This window comes from Zootermopsis nevadensis, unplaced genomic scaffold (assembly GCF_977971745.1).
Source record: "Zootermopsis nevadensis isolate Lab colony 2312 unplaced genomic scaffold, Znev_1.0 Znev_ptg000003l, whole genome shotgun sequence".
Classification (NCBI taxonomy): Eukaryota; Metazoa; Arthropoda; class Insecta; order Blattodea; family Termopsidae; genus Zootermopsis; species Zootermopsis nevadensis.
Window position 1 is genome coordinate 13709860 of NW_028259135.1, and position 21709 is coordinate 13731568.

Here is a 21709-nt window from a genome sequence, read left to right on the forward strand (position 1 = left end):
GAGTCATGCCACTAACTTATTGATTTTTGTAATGAAGGCAGTTTTCTTTGCAGTAAGAACTGGCTGTTAAATGTTATTTAAATTGACTTTGACTTCAAATGGTTAATACCTGTAAATTTGATTTGAAACTATACACTTGAAACATATGTTTACTCCAGTGGAATACTTTTACATTCTTTGTGACAGGAACAGTTCTTCCTGGTCCACACTTCCCTTGCACATCCCCCTTCCAAAACATTTAAATATAAACTTACAGGAAGAAAGTGCATATGCAGATCTGAAAAAAGATGGAAAGATTTTGTATTATAATAGCCATTTGAACTAAATAATGGAAAGGATATTGTGGTCTTCTGCAGTGACACTATGTTCTAGTAGGTGGTTAACAAAGTTTCAGACAACAAAATTATTCCTTCTTCAGGATTCCACTTCTTACCTCCATTCTATATGTTCCTATACTGAACAATATCTTCTGCATTGAACTTCTTTATTCAAAGCAAATCACACAGAAATTGTGTAGAATTTTCTTCTCCGTCTAGATATCAGAACACATAAAATCAACAACTCTTTTAACTCAAATACATGTCTTCATAACTAAAAGAACCAAAATGTACTACAGTAAAACTTAGATTAGGAGCAATAATGGGCAACTCCAGTACTGAATTCAGTAGTTACACAACCACTGAAGCAACTGTGAATTTGAAAATAAAAGCATTAATCTACAAAAACAGTAATTATTTCTTCTATTCCTGTCCAGAAAATGTGTAACTTAAACTGTTTGGTCAGAGGAAAAAGACAGAGAAGTTAATACACCTTTGCCAATACCGCAAATGTCCATTGTGAGACATGAAGTTCCTTTAAAGAAAATTAAAGCATAAAAGTACTACTATCTGGTGCATTATATCTTACACAAATCCCTAAAAAATATATCAGTTCCTTAAGTCAGTTATGCACCTAGTTAACATGGGAATGAATGTCTTAATCTGATATTAAGCAACAAGTTATAGCAAAATACTCAGTAATGTTGTTGAGTAAAGTAATATAATTAATTCCTAAATAATAATACAAATTAGGCCATGACTGGTTCCTTTCACATCCCTTCCAATTCAATACTCACTATAATCCTCTCATTTGACGCCATATAGTCTGAGCTACTAAAAAAGTGTTGTTAAAACTATAAACAAATAGCAAAAATTAAACAAATTACAAAGGTTGATTCTCATTAAATATGTATAAAGATATCAATTATTATTTTATTTCAATACTGTTACTAATAATCGATTTACTGCACATACCAAGCTGGTATATAGATTACCAGTAATGTTTATATTACAAACACATCATTTGCATTAGTCTCTCCCCTACATGCACACAAAATTTAAAGCACAGAGAACACAAAATAGTTCTTAAATCTTGCAATGTTCAACATAATATACAATAAAAGAATTTGTAAGTAAAATATTATATAAAATTTGAAGTCCTTGAAGACAATCAGAATTATTTATCATAAATTATTTTTAAAAAGATATGAATACCCTCCTTACCAATTTCTTTAGTGATGCAAGGAATGGAATATATACTCTACATATGTATACATAATATATCATGTACACTGTACACAATGAAATATAATTCCTGGGCATTGATTTTTTTATCAGTTTTATAACCTCACAAATTCAGAATATTAATTTTAAGAAACCAGTTATAATATCCCAGTTACTTACAAATAATTTCCAAATATGATGGAATTAAACAGTGGAAAATCATCTACTGTAACTATAAAAACTGATTTATACAGCATTCTGGACAAGTACCTCCCACAAAAAACAACTACAGAAAATAACCTAGCATATATTAGTACTCTAATACCACATAGATCAAGAGATGAGCAAAGTAGTGGTTGTACAATTGTACTTACAATAAAATCACCAGTGTGACCACCTTGTAAACAAGTAACTAATTTTGGGCCAAACAACCATCCCAGGAAAAATGTATCAACTTCATTCAGTCCAGTTCATATTTTAAAACCATTGTTGAATTAATTATAATTGGCACTTCCTTTGACATTGTATTATCAATGGTAAATACAATGAAATCCCCATTATGGTTTCTTTGTGGAGGAAGTTTTTCAAACACTACAATGATAAAATCCTAAAATTAAGGAAATTATCACTGGGTTTACTGACTTGGGATCATTGGACTTGAAAGTTAAATGAGGGAAAATGTTAAAAAGAATAACATTTAATGGAGGTTCCACTATAATAATTTTTATTACATGCTGGAATATCACATGCCTAGTATATCCCAGTTTCTCTAGCAGCCCAATAGGCTTTCATTTTGTAACTGTAGAAACTATAAACTGAGAGATGAAAGAGAGTAAATCAATGATTTATGCAAATTTTAAAATCCTCTCCAGTTCAGCTACTATTTTCATGGTAAAAATATATTAAGTCCAAGTCCTCTATTTTCTGTTTTACATCCAACTGGGTTCTGAAGCTTATATTTTATACAGCATATATCTGTACAGTACCACAACCCTTTGCCATCCTGTTTTTCTCATGATATCAACTCCTGCAGTTTGTAGCATGAGTCACTGATTTTAAATTGCGAAGTTTACATTTAATGTGGAGTAGCTTCAAAATGTGAAAATGAAAGATCATACTTCAAAATAGGGATTATGTAAGCGTACTGGGAGAAGGTATTAAAATTGTGTTCTGTCCACACATAAAAAGACAATAATTTTTATAAATCAAGCTGATTTAACTACTGAATAACAATACTCTAGACACACTGTGCCTTTCTAAAAATAGGCAGTTCTGGAAAATGCAACTGACTGAAAAGGTGCATCAATATAATCTCAAAACAAGGTCATCTTTCACATCAATACACAGATACAATGATATGTATATGACTGAAATATCAGTAAGATTACTCATTCTTTCACAGATACTGTCAATCCTTCTGAACCATAAATTGTTTAAATTTTTCAAATCATGTTCGTATTTTGTATATGTTGTTTTCTGAAAATTTCTTATGTCTGACACTTCTTCGAGAACAATACAAGACTATATAGCTACATTTGTAATTTGGGTCATGGAATTTTAAAACTTAAATGCAACAGCAAAATTGTGAGATAATGTTACAATTGGAAATTACATCAACTGCCATTATTAATTTTCTGATAAATAATGGAAACTGATGCATCTAAAATCCATATTCTATATTAACTAACCACTTGTAGCAGAGTCTTTATTAAGAAGATAACAAATAGTATGCTCACCTATTCAAGAAATTCTTAGCATTTGATGGAACCCAAAGAATCATTACAACATTCACAAGAGCCTGATACTGCTTCCTATTCTGATCCAGACTAATCCAATACACAGCTTCAAATCTAATTTCCCCAAGATTAATTTCAATAATATTCTCCGGCTTATGCCTCAGTCTTATGAATGGCCCCTTCCTTCCAGGCTTTCCACCCAAAAACCTGATCTCTCATCTACTCCATGCATGCTGCATGCCCTACCAATCTAATCCTCCTTGATTTCATCACTTTGTGTTTGGTGAAGATCTCCATGTGCCTCACTTTCTCCATCCACTTCATCCCTCTTAGACCAAAATATTTTCCCAAGTAACCTCATGATTAGTAATAAACTGATAAATAATGATTTTCCTTCAAGCAGAAGCCACAAGTTATAAATATGAACATACATTTCTACATACTTAATCCTATTACACATGTGGCCATCCAGTCCACAGCCACTATACTGACTGCACTACTCCACCTCATCTCAAGAGTCATAAACATTATTATTTTTTGACTGTTTTCCAGTATGCTCCAAGAGTAGATGAATTCACTGTTTGTAGAATAAATTACACACAGCAAAGATTTGATAGTAAACATCAGGAAAGTAAAATAAGAAAGATGCGATCAAAAAGTTATGCACTTAGAATAATAACTCATTTGTTCCTCATTTGATGCACATTTTCAGTTGAAGTTATTCTGAACAAGAACGTCTTGTATATTATAATGTATACAACATCTAGGCCAAAACGTGAAATTCCAGTATATACTAACCACAATAATCCAAAATTATGGCAGTTTTATAGTAATAAGCTGATACTCTATTGAGATGAAAATGGCATTTACAAGACACAGACATAATACTGAATAATGTTGTTTCCATCAATACAAAACAAGCAGGATCCTATATACACATTAGCAATAAATATAACTTCTACCAACAAGTTATGTGACCACCATAATTCATTCACAAGTTTCAAGAAGACATAAGCGTATTACATTAAAACTATAAGCCACAGCCGCCTCCATGGCTATCCCACACTGACTGCAAGTACATTCAGTAACTAGCAGCACCTTCCTGAACACTCCACCAGTCTGCCTTCGATTCATTCATACTCCAGGATTTGTTTATGATAAAACAGCAGGTAGCTAGAGAAAATAAGAGAAAATCTGTAGTCAGTCATTATATTTATTTCAGGCTGTCAAATGATATAGGCACCCAAGTAACATTCCAAAGCCAAAATGGCTATAGATAACAGCAGTAACAATTCAGTAATCAACATTTTCACTCCCTTTCTTGTTGGTGTCTCATGAAAGTTTCAAACATGATAGGTCACTTCTTTGTTTGATTACTGAAATAGGCAATAAACTTGACTTTGGTGAATATATGTGTACAATGCAACTTAAGCATAAATTGATACAAAAACATGGAAACATTCTACACCACCTCTAATATGAGGCAAAACAAATTATAAGGCAATGATGACAAACTTCGCAGAATTAACAACTGAGCAGCTGTGAAAAAATATATTACCACAGAAAATATACCAGGTTAAAGACTTCCTTTTCATTATTTTTACCTTTTCTTCCATTTCAATCCCATTTTATGGAGATGTTTTAGGTCAACCCATATTCAGGTAAATAGTATTAATATCCAATTAGGACAGAAAATAGTATATGTAAACATTAAGTACAGGAACTTTAAAACACAATTTCATTACACTGTGCATAAGACAGCCTGTGTACTGACCCTTCACTGTCCAAAACTTCCTGGAGATTTGCCCTTGTGATGAGGTGGTCATCACACTTGAACCAATGATCACGCTGCTGACGAATGAATGCAGTATAGTGGCCTGCATCCAAGGAACCTATGTGGTTTATCACAGCAAATAATGAGTACCTACAGCAAAATAAAAGTTGTAAGAAAAAGACCCAGAACCCAGTAATGGATGAAAGATTCACAATTTCACATAAACTGTAAGCATGAAATTAAAGTAAGTAATTAAGAAAGCAAACAAATAAATAAGATTATGGGTTGAGATTTGAAATTTTCAGTGGTGAGATTGCAGATTCTGGTCTTCTGGGTTTTGACATTGTGTCTTGTTGGCAGTTGTCAACACTTTGGAGGAGGAACATACTTCTACCCTGAAGACAGGGGAATTATGTTCCTCCAAAACAATGTTAACCACTGACAAGACTGCTATTCAGTCATTTACTATAGACTGAGTATTAATAGGACACGTTTAATACCTATACTACAAAAAACCTACCTATTATCAGGTACAGTTACAGAATTGAGGCCTCTGAATGTGTTGATATTGTTGTTGTTATTGTGGTTCCGACAGTGTGACATGAATGGTGTCATATCAAGATGTTCCGGAAATGCCACAAATGTCTTTATTTTCTTGTGGAAGTGATTGGAATGTTCAAATCTCTGGAGAGAACCAACAAACAATTTGTTTAATTTAACATGGCATCAACTGAATTATTACTTTTAATAACATTAAACAATAAAAATTGATTCAGCTTAAATAAATTTACCTCATTCAAATTATGCAAAACATCCACCTTAAATCTGAAATCATAAATTATAGTAAACTTTAAGTAATGCAGAAGAAGTACTAAGATGTTAGATGTCACTAAGCTGGTTAAAATGCCAGTTCAGATCCACTGTTAATCACAGAAAAAGCATTAATTTTTCATATAAGATATGAGGTTTTCATAGCTGTGAGAATTTGGGTTGTGTCTTCTAGGCAATAATGATGTTTTGTCTTGTCGGTGGTTATCATCATTCTGGGGGCACTAAATGCCTCTCTGAAGACGGAGGCAACAAGCTCCTCCTAAATGTTGGTAACCACCCACAAGATTCCATGTCATAACCCAAAATACCACAATCCTATCTATCATCCAATTTGTATGAAGAAAGAGGAGTTAATTTCTTACTTTCAGATGAAAGCTTGCAACTACAGGTAACTTCTTCATGGTCAATTGCTTTGTTGACTCCTGATAGCTCTGACACTTGCTACATTTGATTTTTGCAGATGATCCAAGATGCTCTGCTCGTGTAAACCTCTCCAGACAATCCACTAACGATGTGCGATCCTGCTCCTGTTGCTGCAGGTCAGAAGACTGACTCTGATTCTCATTGCTGCTATTTCCAGATTCAACTTCTGAGTTTGGTGATGGACCAAGATCCAGAGAGATGTCCCAAAATGGATCTATTGTTGTTGACACTCCACTAAAATAGAGAAATCTAATACATAAGCACTTAGGAAACATTCAGAGATGTAAAAATTTGCTGGCTGTCCACTATCCAAAAGAATATGTTTAGTATGATGATGAGCTGGAGATTTATTTCAGTGTGTTAACCAAAATAATTCTCGCATCTTTAACTCATGAAATAGTGCTTGCTGATGAACTTACATTTCAATGTCACCATTTTAAAAATTGGCTATAGCTGCTGATGAAGTTTCAAACTTCATGTACAATACTGATACTAAAATACATATTTAGTGATAAGTCATGGTATACTTTTTTAAATAGTATATTTTCTTGGAAAATTTTATGGCACTCAATGTGTTAAAAATTGTTCTGACATACTCACTTGCAAGCTTGGCATACAACATCAGACTGGAGTCCTCCAGTGAAGATCTGGTCAATAATGCAATTGCAATGGTGTGGGTTTGTAGTTGGAAGAGGGTTGGATTCCTTACAGTGGCGATGCATTACATCCAGGGCAGCAATAAAGAACTCATGTGCATCTTGCTGTTCATAGCCTGCTAAGTGCCGTGCATGTGTCCAGATGAGATGAAGCAGGCGATGAAGGGTCAGGGGTGCCTTATTACCAGAGTAGAACTAAAATGCATAAACTACTTCTCTCAGTTATGTTCAAAAATCAAGTGTGCTAAATGCCTGTCATCACTATATGACTTAAGTATAACGATTTCATCTTTATTTATTCAATGATACTTTTCCAAATGAATAAGTTATAGTGTTTGAAGACAGAATTAAATGTATGAATGGAAATAGTTGGGTCTGTTTTAAGGCATTTTCCCAGAATTTGGCTGGTGGGGCTGTCAAAAACAATATAAAACCTGTCAGAATAGACAGCTATCACTGGACTGCCATTCAACCTCCAGAATACAAAGCAGGAGTACAAACTACTATGCTGCAACATTCAGTTTGTCTGTCTTCGTAAGTTGATATATATTGTACTTAACATTAGGAGGTTCAGCCAGGTCAAACTACACAGATTATTCCACTTTATCACTACAAAATTTGCAACTTATCCAGTAGGTGCAAAGGCTGAGCCCTGATTTCTTCTCTGGGAGACTCAAACATACAGAGTATTCCTGGGAAAAAGTCTTCCTCTTGTAATTATGTAGGAAAATACAGAGTTTGTTCATTGAAAGCTGATGTGATAGACATGTATGTTAAAGAAATAAACACAAATTTAATACGTCCTAACTTTCAATTAGTAGCATAATATATAGAAGGTTTTACATTACAGAAAATAGTTTAGGCATCAGCTGAACAAACTAAATAGGTTGTCATTTTTTAACCTTTTGATGCCAGTGACAAAGAACATTGTCAAGGGATCAGCAACATGTCAGCGCTACTGAAGAACTGTGTTGTTCTGTGACACTCACCTCTATGGGATGAAGCATGAGAGGAAAAGATCTAGAACTGAAAGGGTTTAGTATCTCCTATGTTTCAGGTAGAAAATACTGTTTTCCTTTTCCCACATAAACAAATTTTTGTACACAATCAGTAGCACATGACTGTACAACCTTAGGAGATTTCAGCATTTGTCCATGGTTGATACATTGATTACTAGGCAACTGCAGAGGTTATACAAGCACTGAATTAGATTAAAAAAATTATCATAAAATGCATATTACAATTCTGACATTCACCTGAAAACAATGAAAAACCTCACAATAGCCAATAGTGTGACTGAGATTCAAATTCAGTAACTCTTGATTACAAGCCTACAGCATTACATCTACATCAACCTTTGTGGTGACTTAAAGTGGTTAATACTGTTCAATGCATATTTTTAAGTCAATACCAATGAAACATACTTCCTGAAACAGTCTGGACACTTCGCACACAAGACATCGACCAGGTTCATCTTGAAACTGACACAGGTGACGGTCAGCAAGGAAGAAATCTCGAAGGAGTGGTGTATGAATGAGGGCTTGCACAATGCAATTCATGAAGCAAGTGTTACCTAAATTAAGAAGACCACGAAGACCTAAAAAAAAATTCCATACATTAATATCTACAGACAAATTCTAAATTACAGAACAGATATGTAACAGCAGTCAACAGAAAAACAAGTTCTGAAATCTCTAAACTGTATCAAATCACCCCTGCACTGTTATCAAACCTGACTGAACCTGTTATTCAGAAAAATAGATGTTAAACAAATTAACTGCACAAGTCAGTAACACACACAAAAGCATGATCAAATTTATAGTTAATTCTTCTCTGATTCTTTGATCACACTATACCATGACCAACAACTACTTACCTCTAAAACCTATAAAAAGAAATGCGTATCTTTCAACCACATCTCACCTACTGTAGTGTTTTTAATTAGTTTCCTCCTACGTGGATTTCGTCGAAGAAGCTCTATTTCATAACGACTTGGTTCCCAGGAATGATAGACAGTTGGCATGCCAAGTGACTTTGCTGCCTTTAGTCGATGCTCACGAGCTACAGTTGCCAATTCTTGATCATACACATAATCACCACACTGGAAACAGAATACGGCTCCATATGCAAGGTCGACAGCTGAGAAGGAAAATGCCCATTACTCATATTAATGTATGTGATACATATCATGAATAAGAGTAGAAAAAGCAAATTACTAGAACCCATAATTTTCTTTGTTAGATAATGAAATGATATGTTCTTTTGTAAAGAGGTATATGGCATAATACCTAATGTCATCAGTAACTATATATATACATTCCACATAGCAGCCAAGCATTATGATTTCATTCTGATAAATCTTTCATCCATGCAACTGTTGGCTTTATTTAAAAATATTACTGACACACTCAACAGAAACAAAGAATGATCTAATTTCAAAAATGAAGCTTGATATTATTTAGTGATAATGTGCATGTATATTTTAGTTGTGTGGGGACATCACTGCTTCATTTACGTACTTGTAAAAGTGACTGTGTCAGAAACATTAACAATAAAGACATCCATTCTGAGCATACTCAAGCATCAGTAAGTAGGATTGGAAATAATTATTCCAGAAAAAGGGTTCCTATAGGAGTACTAATGTTTCTATGTTCCAAAGTAGTCCTTTATATTTTTTAATGTACCCAGCATTATGGAAGTATAAAGCTACGTAAAAATTTGTTATTTGGTTAGGTTGTTACCAGTTAGATCTCATATTTTTAGCACTTTCAAAGACTGCGAAACTAATGTGTTTCTATTGAATGTAATTTATTTTTCCTGACAAAAATCATCCTTTCTAAAATAAAATTTCAACTGATGATGGCAAGGTTCTACATTATTTTACATATTTTTCATACATAAGCAAACACAACTAAGTAAATGAGTTATGCCATTCATTCAGCAATAAGTTTAAATAAATGTTATCACTTAAAATAAATTGGGTCCTACCTGACGCAGAATATCAAATGTGGGTACAATACAGTGCAGCAAGAATCAAACTAACTGCAATAAGTTACATGATAAAAGAATACCACTTTTCTTTGTTCATACCTAAGAAATGTTTCTTGAGTTTTGCATGCTCTTGAATATGTCCACCAATGTAACAACCAAAAAAAATACAATGGAGACATGAATGTAGGCGAGATCCAATACTGTTGCATACATGACAAAAACATGCAAGGGCCTGAAACAGAGGGTCAAAGAGAAGTAATATTAAATTCACTGATACAGATTAATATTCAAATAATCCTACGATTAAAAAACATTTAAATCCTGGCAGCCAAAATATTTAAAAGCATTATTAATCAAATGACCATTTGACAAAGCAACTACAAATACGAACACAAATCTAGAAATAATGTTCGCATCACTATCTACTGCTCCACTGTTAATGATATATTCCTATTGATCACGCTCAAGAGCAATACACACCTTTCTACTTCGGGCCTCAGCTGTCGTGCACGCAACAAAATACGTGTGAATTATACGGTATGGCTGGATCCCTTTTGCAGCTTTAAAATTATTCAGATGTATACAACCATGATCGCTCATTTCAAATAAAAATGAACAAGTAGACGAGAAACAAAACAATTACCCAACTGTTTACATAAAATGGAATTACTGTCCCTTCCTTCGCCGAAAACCGGCGACCACAGATTCAACCAGGTGCGTAACTCTGTTGCCGTTGATGGGCAACATAGCGCTGTGTCTGTTGTGCTGCGACCTGTGAGCGATTTACAAGTAATCATTAAGTTGGCGTACTAGTTAGCCCAGCCAGTTAGAATGTTAACTACTCTTCAACCTTCAAAATCCCTCCTGCCCCCATACACTTTGTCTCTGAAAAACTTGATCCACTTTAGGGCACAAATGAGTTCGTGTATAATACCGATAACCCAAGAGTCGATGGTAAACGTTGAACTCCAGTGCAAAAAACTAGGATTAGGAAATTGGTTTTACCATCTATAATAGCAAATGACAATTTGTGAGGCCACCAACTCAGTCAGTGGAAATACATCTACTTAAGTTTCTCTTTAAAACGGTCGCCAGAAAAATAAAACACAAACCAAATTTTTGAACTAGACAAAAGGGGGTGTGAACACTTGGAAGACCCATGTATTATTTGAAGTTCTCGTGGCAATATTCTGGGTTTTAAGAAGTTTGCCAACTTTTCTGATGTCCTTGTACCACAAGGTCATTACCAAACAGAAAGATAATGTTTAAAGAGAAAATACAGAATTATGTAAGCAGCTAACGTAATATTATGATATTATCTTTACTTTTATGTCTTCTGTGTTGTAGTGCCATGTAGCATCATAGAAGTTTACCAATGCTTCAGTAGTCCTTACTGCCTCCATGACCTCTTGAACGATCAACTTCTACCAGAGTACATGGGGCTACAATGTAGAAGACAGCCATCTCACTGCCATGAGAATCTCAAATCTAACCCCTACATCTGGCAGAATTCAGCATACAGCATGTAACCTAACTGTATTACTAGTTCCAGTTTAGGATTCAATCTAAATACCTCCCAAATTCAAGTTAAGATGTTACCACAGAGTTAATCTGCTGTGTTCCCACCAAACTAGAGGAAGAATGGGCCCCCAGAGCTGTCATTTCCTGCATAATGTGATGTAACTTTCCAAAAGCCACAACTCTAAACAGCAAAATAAATGCTTTGGGACAATTATAATGTCACATGAATAGGTTGGCTGCATACTTCCAGAAGAATGGCTTGGAATTTTATTATTTAAAAAGGGAGGGGGGAAATTCAAAGGTATGGTTGGTGGTAAACAGAGTATAAATGTATACTGAAGGACTATCTTTATGAAGATGTGAAATAAAGGAATTGAATTAAACATAAAAAATCATCATAAATTACAAAAGAAATCTTTATTTCCACTTCTTTCAATGGATCAAATGGAAGTGATGCTTTTACAGTTCACATAGTCAACGTATACTAATATACACAATACAATGGCCAGTTTACAATAAAATATTGAAAACAATGAAAAGAGAACATGCCTTGCACAAATATTTTAGAATAAAAATACAGTAATTAGGAAAATGGAAAATATAAATTTCAGGAGACTGATTGGTTGAATTCTCCATTAAAAAAACACATACACAACTTTCATTCATACATTTGCACTGATGAAAAAGTATGCAATACTTTTACTTAAAAATCAACCTTCACCAAAAATTCCCAGAACATTTTCTCAAGTTGATGAGTCTATGGCAGTTAGGAAATTTAAAAATTTCAGTAACCAAGTCTGTGCCACAATATGGTAATACTGTGGACTACCAAGAACTTTGTCTCATACAAAAAGTCATAAAACTTACACAAATAAAATTCTATGCATTAAAAAAATATATAGCATCCATTACTAAACACAAAAAAATACTGTTCTTTAATATTTTTACAAAGATATCTTTCTGCATTTGTCAGAAAAATTACTTATTCCATTTCCTCCCAGGAAAAAAAGCTCTATGTAAGTTTAGGATTAATGAAGGCCATACCATGTAGTGTAGCGGCTTGGCAAATTATGTTTAAAAATTAAGCTGCTCTGGAACACAATTAATAAAAATAATTTCATAGTCACGGTTCATTAAAATCATGGAATGTTCAAATAAATACAATATGTGCAACAGCAACATACCTATTTAATTAACAATAACAAAACCACTCCCCACATTAAGGCAGGCACAGTAAAGCGTCAGTACTGTTGGGAGGGACAGGCCATGGCATCTGTAATGAATAAGTTGGATGGAAGGGGTAAGTGGTGCCACAAACTGAAGAGGTGGAAGGAAACCATTACACAATAGTAGGCCTCTGTCACATGTTTGCAGATATTGTTGCTGCAATCTCCATCTCAAGGTCTTCCATTTTGGCTAGTGGTGCCTTGCGTGGACTAATCTAGAAAAAATTAGTTCATTTTATTATACAGGTACTACAAGTTTCATAAATGTCAGTAAAACTGACACACATGTACATACATATACACACTGCATACACACACTCAGTTAAGGTTTTTGCTGCTATTATACTGACTAAATAGAGGGTAATGTTAATACAGATAAAGTGTTTTTAGCACAGTTAGAGAGCATTTCACAGTTTGTATGTGAGCAAATGCCAAGCAACATACTACTTTCCAACATGATTCAATATCTGCATAATTCTCATACTGACACAAACTAACATGCTAACTTACATAAATACATAATCATTCCTGTAATGATGTATAATTACTCTTGTAAAAACGTATACAGAAGCATACATTATAGATATATTCACTGTCCAAATATGACCATTTGTGCTACTAAAGTCATCACTGCTACCATACAAAGGTGTTTTGTGAGGCTTTGAGGTAGGGTGATGAAATTAAAATTGTATGTTGCAGTATTCATGTTATATTGTTGTCTTCTTCTTGTCACACTGATCAAAATGTAAAGCATGTGACACCTACCTGGCTACAAAACTTCAAATCAAAGTGACTCTGCATGTACTATGACACTCACTTCAGGCAATTTCTTTTACAATAATGCCAACAGCATAACTTTTCATTACAATACGGAAAAAATGTAGAATAATTTCTCTGGTTTGGTAAGGCAACAAACTATGCACAGATTTGTTTAAAAGTTGTATTATTACGTGCAACAGCTATGAGGTCAACAGATGTATCATTAATAATTAGTTGGAGAAGCTGATGGTAGTCACATGAAACACAACTGCACACATGCTACTATAAAAGCCAAAACACTCCCACCTTTGTACATTGTGGAGGAAGAGGTGGAGACTAAGCAAGTGGACAGGGTACTTACTCACAGTAACTGATGTTTGAGCCAAGAAGAGGCAAGCATGAAACAAGAAGAAAACAAAGGCATTACCCCAGAACCTTGATGGAAAGTGGAAGACAGGTCAGACTTTGTCAACATTTGAAAATTATATTTACTGTGCTATCACAGCAAAATTTTGTTACAGTAAAATCAGAATTGTTTCAATCAGTTTTCCTTGTTGCAGTCACCTTACAACAAAATAGATTTTATTTCAACCAATTACAAAATCAATTATTAAATGGGGAGAAATGGAATGATTTCCCAGCGATCTCAGTTTACCACATGTTATAAGCAGATGTGACATATCTGCACAGAATGTCAAAACAACTCATGTAATAAAAAAGTGCCATTTTATAACTACAAACCAACCAACAAAATCCATGAAAAATGGGTAACCCTTATCTTTTAATGTTCCACTGTGGTAGGCATGTCTACATTTGAGATAGAAACAATACTCAAGCCATCTAATGTACTCACAGATTCCCAATGAAAAACACAGAGACCATATTATAAATTTCATGACAAAATCTAGAAAGTTTATACAAAACATACTCCTTTATGTTGATCATTCTAATGTGGCATGATATGATGCTCTGATGTACTTACAATCATTTACAGCTAGTCATTTTGAATTTGGTATGGTAAGATCATATATGTGCCTATATGCTTGTAAGGAATAATTTTTGTTTCTTAAAAAGCACCAAAATGAGAACTATATGGACCTTTAAAGCTATTGTTTTCCAAGGAAGTGAAAAAATGTTTTTACTATAATGACTGCTACTTTAATTCTTCAAAATAAAAATCTGAGATGCCTACATCTGGTAAACTGTTCTGCTCATTCTATTCATAACTGCACCACTAAACAAATTGCATGACTAATTACTTAAAGTGTGACCAGATGTTATTCAACAAACTTCATGAACAAAATGTTTTCAGGTAAACCACATCAGGATGTGAAAGGGCATAAAATTTCTGTCAAATATAGAAGCCTATGGAATCTATTTGGTAATTACATAATGCATTTCAAATGGTGTGACATGGGAAGCCAAAAAGCCAGTTGAGAGGAAAGAGGAACAAGGCATCATAACAAATAGCAAGCATGATCAAGTGGTGATATGGTAAGAAATTAGGTTCTAACCTCATTGACAATGTGTGTAGCAGGCGGCCCATCTGCAGGGGGGGAGGACTCAACAACAGCTACTGAATCAAGACAATAACACAACACATAATCAGGCAGGTGACAGGACAAGATACAGGGGTAGAAACATCACAGTAATCACCACTATACTACTGTCAACAAATGTCAGATCTATAAATGTAACAGATACCTTTAGCATGGCAATTCACAATTAACATTTTGCAAGTGAATTATCAGACCACCCCAAATTACTTTACAAAGTTGTAACTACTGGTGAAGGTGAGAAGGGTATTATGAGTAACAGAAAATTGGGGAAACATTATAAAGCAATATTCTTGTAATTTTTCTTCAATATCACATTATGCAAATGCTAAATGAAGGGTCAGTGGGCAAGACATATTTCATCACACTCTGATTTTTCCATGTTCCTTCCAACTCACATTTGCTTAACTACGTTACAGACATTCTAAAGCATATGCCAGAACAATGATTATCAGTGAGTACTAAAGCCAACCAACTGTGATGTCTCAGGTAGTCCATATTAATTAAAAGGTTCATGTAAGAAACAGTGCAAAGAAAAATATATTTTCTTTCATTCATTCATTCTATTGTGCATCTAATGACAAAGAAATTTCACTACCAAATTTCTGGGAATGTGAATAGAGCAAACATTTCAGATTGTAGTCTAAATGAGTTCTTAAATCCTAAACTGTTTTGTGGAATGACTGAATTGTATTGTTTATTAGAAACAAAAGACATGGTAGTAGATAAAAAGTTACATTAGAAAACAAGACTATTTATGTAGATAACTTATACAGGCCAGTATTCATGCAACTGTAACATAAATAATTCATGCCTACAGCAAATAACTCATATTGGGATAAAGGAATTTCCAATTAATCATTTTATATTTTAAATTATAGGCAAAGGGGCAAAACAATTTTAAAAATGAATAGACAAATTTCCTGGATGCAAGTTTCATTATATGACCCAAAAATGATTGTGTTATTAACTTGTTTGAAACAAAATGCAATTAATATACACTTACAATACAATGAGACCATACCAAAATTTAAAAAGATAAAATATTTACGGAGTAGGGTGTGAGGATGTGAATTGGATAGGATATTGAAATAAGGTTCTGTGAACACAGTAATAAACCTCCACATTCCATAATAGGCAGGGGATTTCTCGACCTGATGATTGAATCTTATATTCAAGAAGGGCTCTGTTCCTTAAAGCTAGTATGTTAATTTAGTTGATGCATATGCTTCATGCTGTCGCATGGTCACAATGGACACCAAAATACAAGATAATGTAGCAGATTAAATGACTTTCAATGGACAGGAAATAAGTTTTTTTTATTCCTTAGTTGACTTTAAGATCATGTACCAACAGCAAAGGTCAACTAAGTGATAAAATAATTATGAATAACAAGATGGTAAGATGATAAACTGAAATGTTTCTTATAAACATGCAAAGACAAAGGGTGTACCTATCCGACAAATACCATATATATATATATATGTGTGTGTGTCCTTTGCATGCAGCATCCCGTGACTTGAGATAAACAGAACCAGTTTCTGAAACACTGTGTCTGTGCCAAAACAATGTATAATGTCTATAAAATGATGACTAATCATTATCGATCTGGTTTTGGAGACAGGGTGTCCAGAAACCTCCCTCAAGACAGGACAATTAGCTTCAGGTTTCATAGTTCACATAATGTGACACAGGACACACCAAGTGAGAGATTCCAATTGTGATTTTAAATTTCCTTTCTAAATGATCATAAGGTATTCTCTGCCATTCTTTGCATCTGTGAGTAATTTTACCCCAAAAAATTAAAGGAATTGTCTTAACTACTGAACACAGAAGGCACAACTCAGAGAATAACTCACTGTCAGGTGCGTGGCTAGTGGAGTTGACAGTAGTGGTATCACTGGTAACAGTACCACTTGTGGTACTGCTGATCACTGTGGTGGTGGTTCTTATAACAACTGACTGCTGTTGCTGCTCAAGTTTTCCTGCTGCTGTAGTTACTAATGTACTGGACGCGGATGACTTCAGCTCTGAGATGCGATTATCTTCTGTCCCAGACATACTGCTGTAATGCATGTGGAGAAACATGTATGAAACAAGGTAAAGGCAGGAAGTCATTACTGGCAAATTGGTGTGATTCAAAAACTTCATTCACATCACTTTTTAAAACATCATTATGCTGCTTAATATTATGGCAGAAGTGAGTATGCATTAATTATGAATATGGAAGAACATTGGATGCTACAGAAATCAAAATTGTGAGGCTTTGTAATAAATATTAATGAAACTCAGAACAGCACAGAGAAGTTACTGGATATACTGGAGAAAATATATGATAAAATTGAGATTTTATTAATATGTGTACTATACAAAGTGGGTGAACATTATGGTTAGCAATTACAGCTGAAAAGGAGAAATGTTCATAATTGCTGTTCACTTCCTTTATTTATCACCTCTAAATCCCTAAAATGAGGTAAACAGAAGAAAAGGAAGGATAGGTGTCCCTAGCAGTATTGGTGATCAAAACGAGCTGGGGCAGAGCCCTTAGACATTACAAATTTCAATTGCAAATTTCCTCCATTTCCACTCTGCATCAAAATCTTACCAAAATTTATGTGGTCTCCACATTTAATATAACTCATGTCACTATTCTCTAGTCAAAAAGTGAAAACACACAATATGTTCAAGTTTTTCGCTTCTCACATTTCACATATCATGTCTTTCATCCACTGATCAGATGTGACCAAAGAATGTGTACAGTTCCTAAGCATCTTAATAGATTTCATAAAAAAAAAGGTTTACTATGGTGAAGGATTATTAGTCTCTTGCCTAGCCCATAAGCACAAGTGAAGGAGCCACCATGGTTATGTTGTATGTCTGATCCATCAATCTGATTTTCTTTGCAAAAAAAAAGCAAGCAACTTCATTTCAACGTTAAAGCACAAAACTTACAAAAGATGGTCCTTAACCGAGTCAATGGTAATATCTCCAACACTGAGAGCACTCATATCGTGTCTGTCCTCGTCACTCGCTCCCCCCGCAGTCCCATTCCCCCTAGGTTCATCTGCCTGACCCTCACTACTGCCTTCTGAAACAAAAAACAAAAGAGAATGAGCTCTCTTCACCCTGATAATGGAGGCAGTAAATTCCTCTGAAATGTCAGTCAAGACTACATTGTGTAACATCCCAGAAGATAGCCATCTTCATGATGAAAACAACAGGCAGTTTTTGAAATGCACCTAAAACTGTACTTGAAATATCTCTGAATGAAACTTAAAAAAATAAAATATTTTAATTGTGTATGTGTTAAGCTTACACTCAACACAACATTATCTTATATTTAAAACAATTTTTTTAGGTCTGTGAGCAGGATTAGGTTATTGCTACAAAGATTATAAAATTCAATTGTCTGAAAGAAGCCACTTTGCTATACCTTCTAAATCTGTAGTGCCACCATTAACTATAGGAGCTGCATCCTGTTGCTCTTGAGCAGTAGGTGAAGGAGCTGAAATTTCTCTACCCTCTATCTTCCTTTCATCCTCCTCCTCCTCATCATCATCCTCAGCTTCTGCATCTTCTTCATCTGTATCCTTCTCACCAGATGCAGACTCACGAGCACCTTCAGGGAGTTCCACTCTACATAGAGGTTGTGTGACGGATGTCGCAGACAATGTTACTCGCTGCAACTCACTTGATGAATGGAGGTATAGGGCTTGACCTCTACGTGTAAAAGTTAGGCTAGAGATGCCACTGGAATATTACAATCATGTTTCACTTGTCTGCTGGATACAAAAGTTCCAGAATACAGTACCATTTCAGAAAGTTCAACAGCAACCTCAGACACATACAAAGAAAATCCTCTAAAGTGATTTTCATAATTAGCACTGTCTACTTTTAAATTACGTTAAATACTCTTTCATCTGATAGGACTCTGTCATAGGAACTCTGATCCCATGTGAACATTGCCAACAGACTGTCATTTCATAACACTTAATGCCTACCGGTCTGTGGGGTTTGGCAACTGTTAGAAACTAACACAAAACTCTAAGAGATATTCCTACTAACTGGACTAAAGTAAGGGTTGGAATGGAAATATTTCAAAGCTCCTTATATCATCTCATATGCTGAAGTTTAATGCTACACAAGTGAAACAAAAATTTAGTTACTGACAATCACTCCTTTAATCCATTTTTAATTCAGATTTTACCCTTCACGTGTTGACTTTTTACCTCCCTATCAACTTTCAATTAAAATAGATGACCACTCATTTGACATGCTGAGAAAATATCGGTGTTACACTGCTCCAAGCACCATTCTTTCTCATAATAAAGAACAACTAAAAATAATTTTTACTTCTTTCTGTACAGATACTTCACACAATTACACATAACAACTACGTGTTGTAACTAAATATAAGATGTATAAATTTGATACCGACTTCAGTGAAAGCCTGTCAGCAGCTGACAATTGGTACAGAAACAAACACATATTTGCATAACAAATTAAGTAAAAGGAATAATTCTATGCAATTCCAGAACAATCAACAGTTAGAAGAACCATCCTATAACTTATCTGAAAAATTGGACTGTCAGTAGCCTGGCATGCATGATTTTGCAATGTGAAACAAATCATAGTGTTTAGAGGATAAAGGTCAGTGTTTAGTAATTCAGTCATACTTAATGTCCTCTCGTCGGATCACAGCTGCATTAAGTTGCCGCCTAAGTTCTGGTATACTCAACACAATGCAATCACCCAAATTGGTTAGGCACACCAAACAACTTTCTGAATGCTGGCCACCTGCTGTTGTGAACCGTGCTATACCCATGCGCCGCACACGTGCACCTTCATGAGCTGTCAGTTTGAATTTGCAGAAAGGCTTCAGACTTGGAAGTGTGAATATCTGAATGCAGAAAGAGAACCAGATTATATTTATTGCTTTCTTGGAGTACAAAAGTATTTTCTCAGTGTTCACAGAATATTCTCTGGGTAATATATAAAGATGACTAAAATAGGAACATATGCACAAATGTTATCTTCAAGAAGCACTTAACATGGAAGAGAGTTAATTTTGGGTGTGGCTAAAATGCCACTACAGAAGTTTCCACAACACTGGAAAACAGAAGCTAACAAGTGACATGCTGCAACAACACATCTACACATATTTCTTCTGTTACATATCATACCAGACTTTTAATCTGCACAAATACTGTGGAATCCTCCATTTCATGTTTCTCAGCTTAAGGCATTCCCCTATTTAATGTTCACTTTCTATTGCATAAACCAATTATAATAGTATTCACCTTCCTTCATCTACAGATTCTCTAAGTTTAATAGTCCAATCTGATGACTCCAATAGAAAGCTACAACTGCAGAACGACTAAAGTATATACAAAAATGAATTTAAAAATGTTGGGCTAAGTGTGCAAAAACTACTTTTGTTGAGGAAGAAATGGACACTCATCAGACAAAAAGTCCAGAAAAGTAATGAAAGAACAAAAGATATCTAATATATACTATTGGTTCTCAAGCACTAGCTGCATTGCTTGTTTTCATGCAACCAATACTCCAGGAAACACTGTGTTAACTTACCTTGAACTGCTCCTCTGAACAAATAATAACACGATGTGGAGACTCTTGCTGTTTTGTATTGCCTTTCTCTACCTCATGTGGATCAGGAAGTGGTGAGTTGCTTCCATCTATGACTGCAATGGCTATGACAGGTGCTCGATGCTTCAGCTGTATTTCTTTACCTAACTGACATGACACATCTTCTTCTGTCCGCCTCGTACCCGATGGAATGGTAACAGTAAATACAAATACTGTACCATTGTTTGTGCCAGCCCACATTGTGGCTGTCATCATTTGAACTGCAATACAATTCCAATTAAATTCAATTAGCTTTAGTTCCAAACTAACTCCACAGATAAAGGTTCATAGCCATGTGCACAAGACCTCAATAGTGGCCCACATCCTGGGGCATATGAATCCAGTCCACAACCTCCCACCATATTTCTTAAATATCCATTTTAACATTATGCTTCTATGTATGCCTAGGTCTTCCAAGTGGTCTCTTCCCTTTAAGATTTTCTAACCAAAATGTGTAACTTTTCAGCTCTCCCTTTCCATGTTACATGCTCAATCCATCTCAACTTCTTTGATTTGATCACCCTAATATTTGGTGAAAAGCAAGGCTCCTCCAATTTCTATTGCTTAGATCAATCTCAAAATTATTTCAATGTCCAAGGCTGTATGGTTAGCTCCATGTTCAATTAACTTGCACTTTATGTTATGACCAGGAAAAGCTGGGTCAATAATTATCAGCAACATTTGAGAATATAAAGAAAATTCCAGGTTTATGTAAAACTTTAGGTTTTCACAGCAGTTGCATGCATTACCGTGCTATGCAGTCTTCTGACCGTATAACAAAGCTTTGGAGGAATATAGTGCCTCCATCTTCAGCTTGAAGTGAGCAAGGCTGGGAAGGTGGTAGTTTATTGGATTAAATGGAGATTCAGGCATGGTTTGTTTGTGAATCACACAAAGTGTAAGACAATTCACTGCATAATGATCAGCATTTAGTTTCATACCACACCCACACCTGTTGCAAAAACTTACTGTGTAGGCACAATGGTTCATGTTGCAAATAATTTTCATTTACTTTACTTACATAAATGTTGTATTTTAAGATCTTACCT

General features: G+C 34.7%; 2 protein-coding genes across 18 annotated transcripts in view; both read right to left on the minus strand.

The window, feature by feature from the left end:
- Window positions 1-1230: 1230 nt before the first annotated feature.
- not (ubiquitin carboxyl-terminal hydrolase nonstop) lies at window positions 1231-10701 on the minus strand. 3 transcript variants are annotated; one of them, XM_022079905.2, is made up of 9 exons: window positions 10433-10701; window positions 10052-10184; window positions 8885-9100; window positions 8386-8558; window positions 6906-7138; window positions 6245-6539; window positions 5572-5735; window positions 5052-5201; window positions 1231-4450 (listed from the first exon to the last, which is right to left on the minus strand). In XM_022079905.2, exons 1-9 carry the CDS (start codon window positions 10550-10552, stop codon window positions 4408-4410), a joined length of 1527 nt encoding a protein of 508 aa, XP_021935597.1. In that variant the 5' UTR covers window positions 10553-10701; the 3' UTR covers window positions 1231-4407. The 3 variants fall into 3 exon arrangements, 2 of the variants coding, with proteins under 2 accessions (XP_021935597.1, XP_021935596.1); XM_022079904.2 differs by having other exon boundaries at window positions 6906-7156; window positions 10433-10698; XR_015533577.1 differs by lacking the exon at window positions 5572-5735 and having other exon boundaries at window positions 6906-7156; window positions 10433-10699.
- Window positions 10702-11871: 1170 nt separating this feature from the next.
- The window catches only part of l(2)gl (LLGL domain-containing protein l(2)gl), a 43036-nt gene continuing 33198 nt past the window's right edge, over window positions 11872-21709 (minus strand). For 7 of the 15 annotated variants that reach the window (XM_087342585.1, XM_087342582.1, XM_087342584.1 and 4 more), the window contains 7 exons: window positions 20604-20881; window positions 19691-19914; window positions 18448-18764; window positions 17967-18102; window positions 16874-17079; window positions 14973-15034; window positions 11872-12914 (listed from right to left, as the gene is read on the minus strand). In XM_087342585.1, the coding sequence (XP_087198711.1) occupies window positions 12834-12914; window positions 14973-15034; window positions 16874-17079; window positions 17967-18102; window positions 18448-18764; window positions 19691-19914; window positions 20604-20881 (1304 nt within the window). In that variant the 3' untranslated portion in view covers window positions 11872-12833. The other 8 variants (XM_087342595.1, XM_087342590.1, XM_087342594.1 and 5 more) reach the window with 7 other exon arrangements.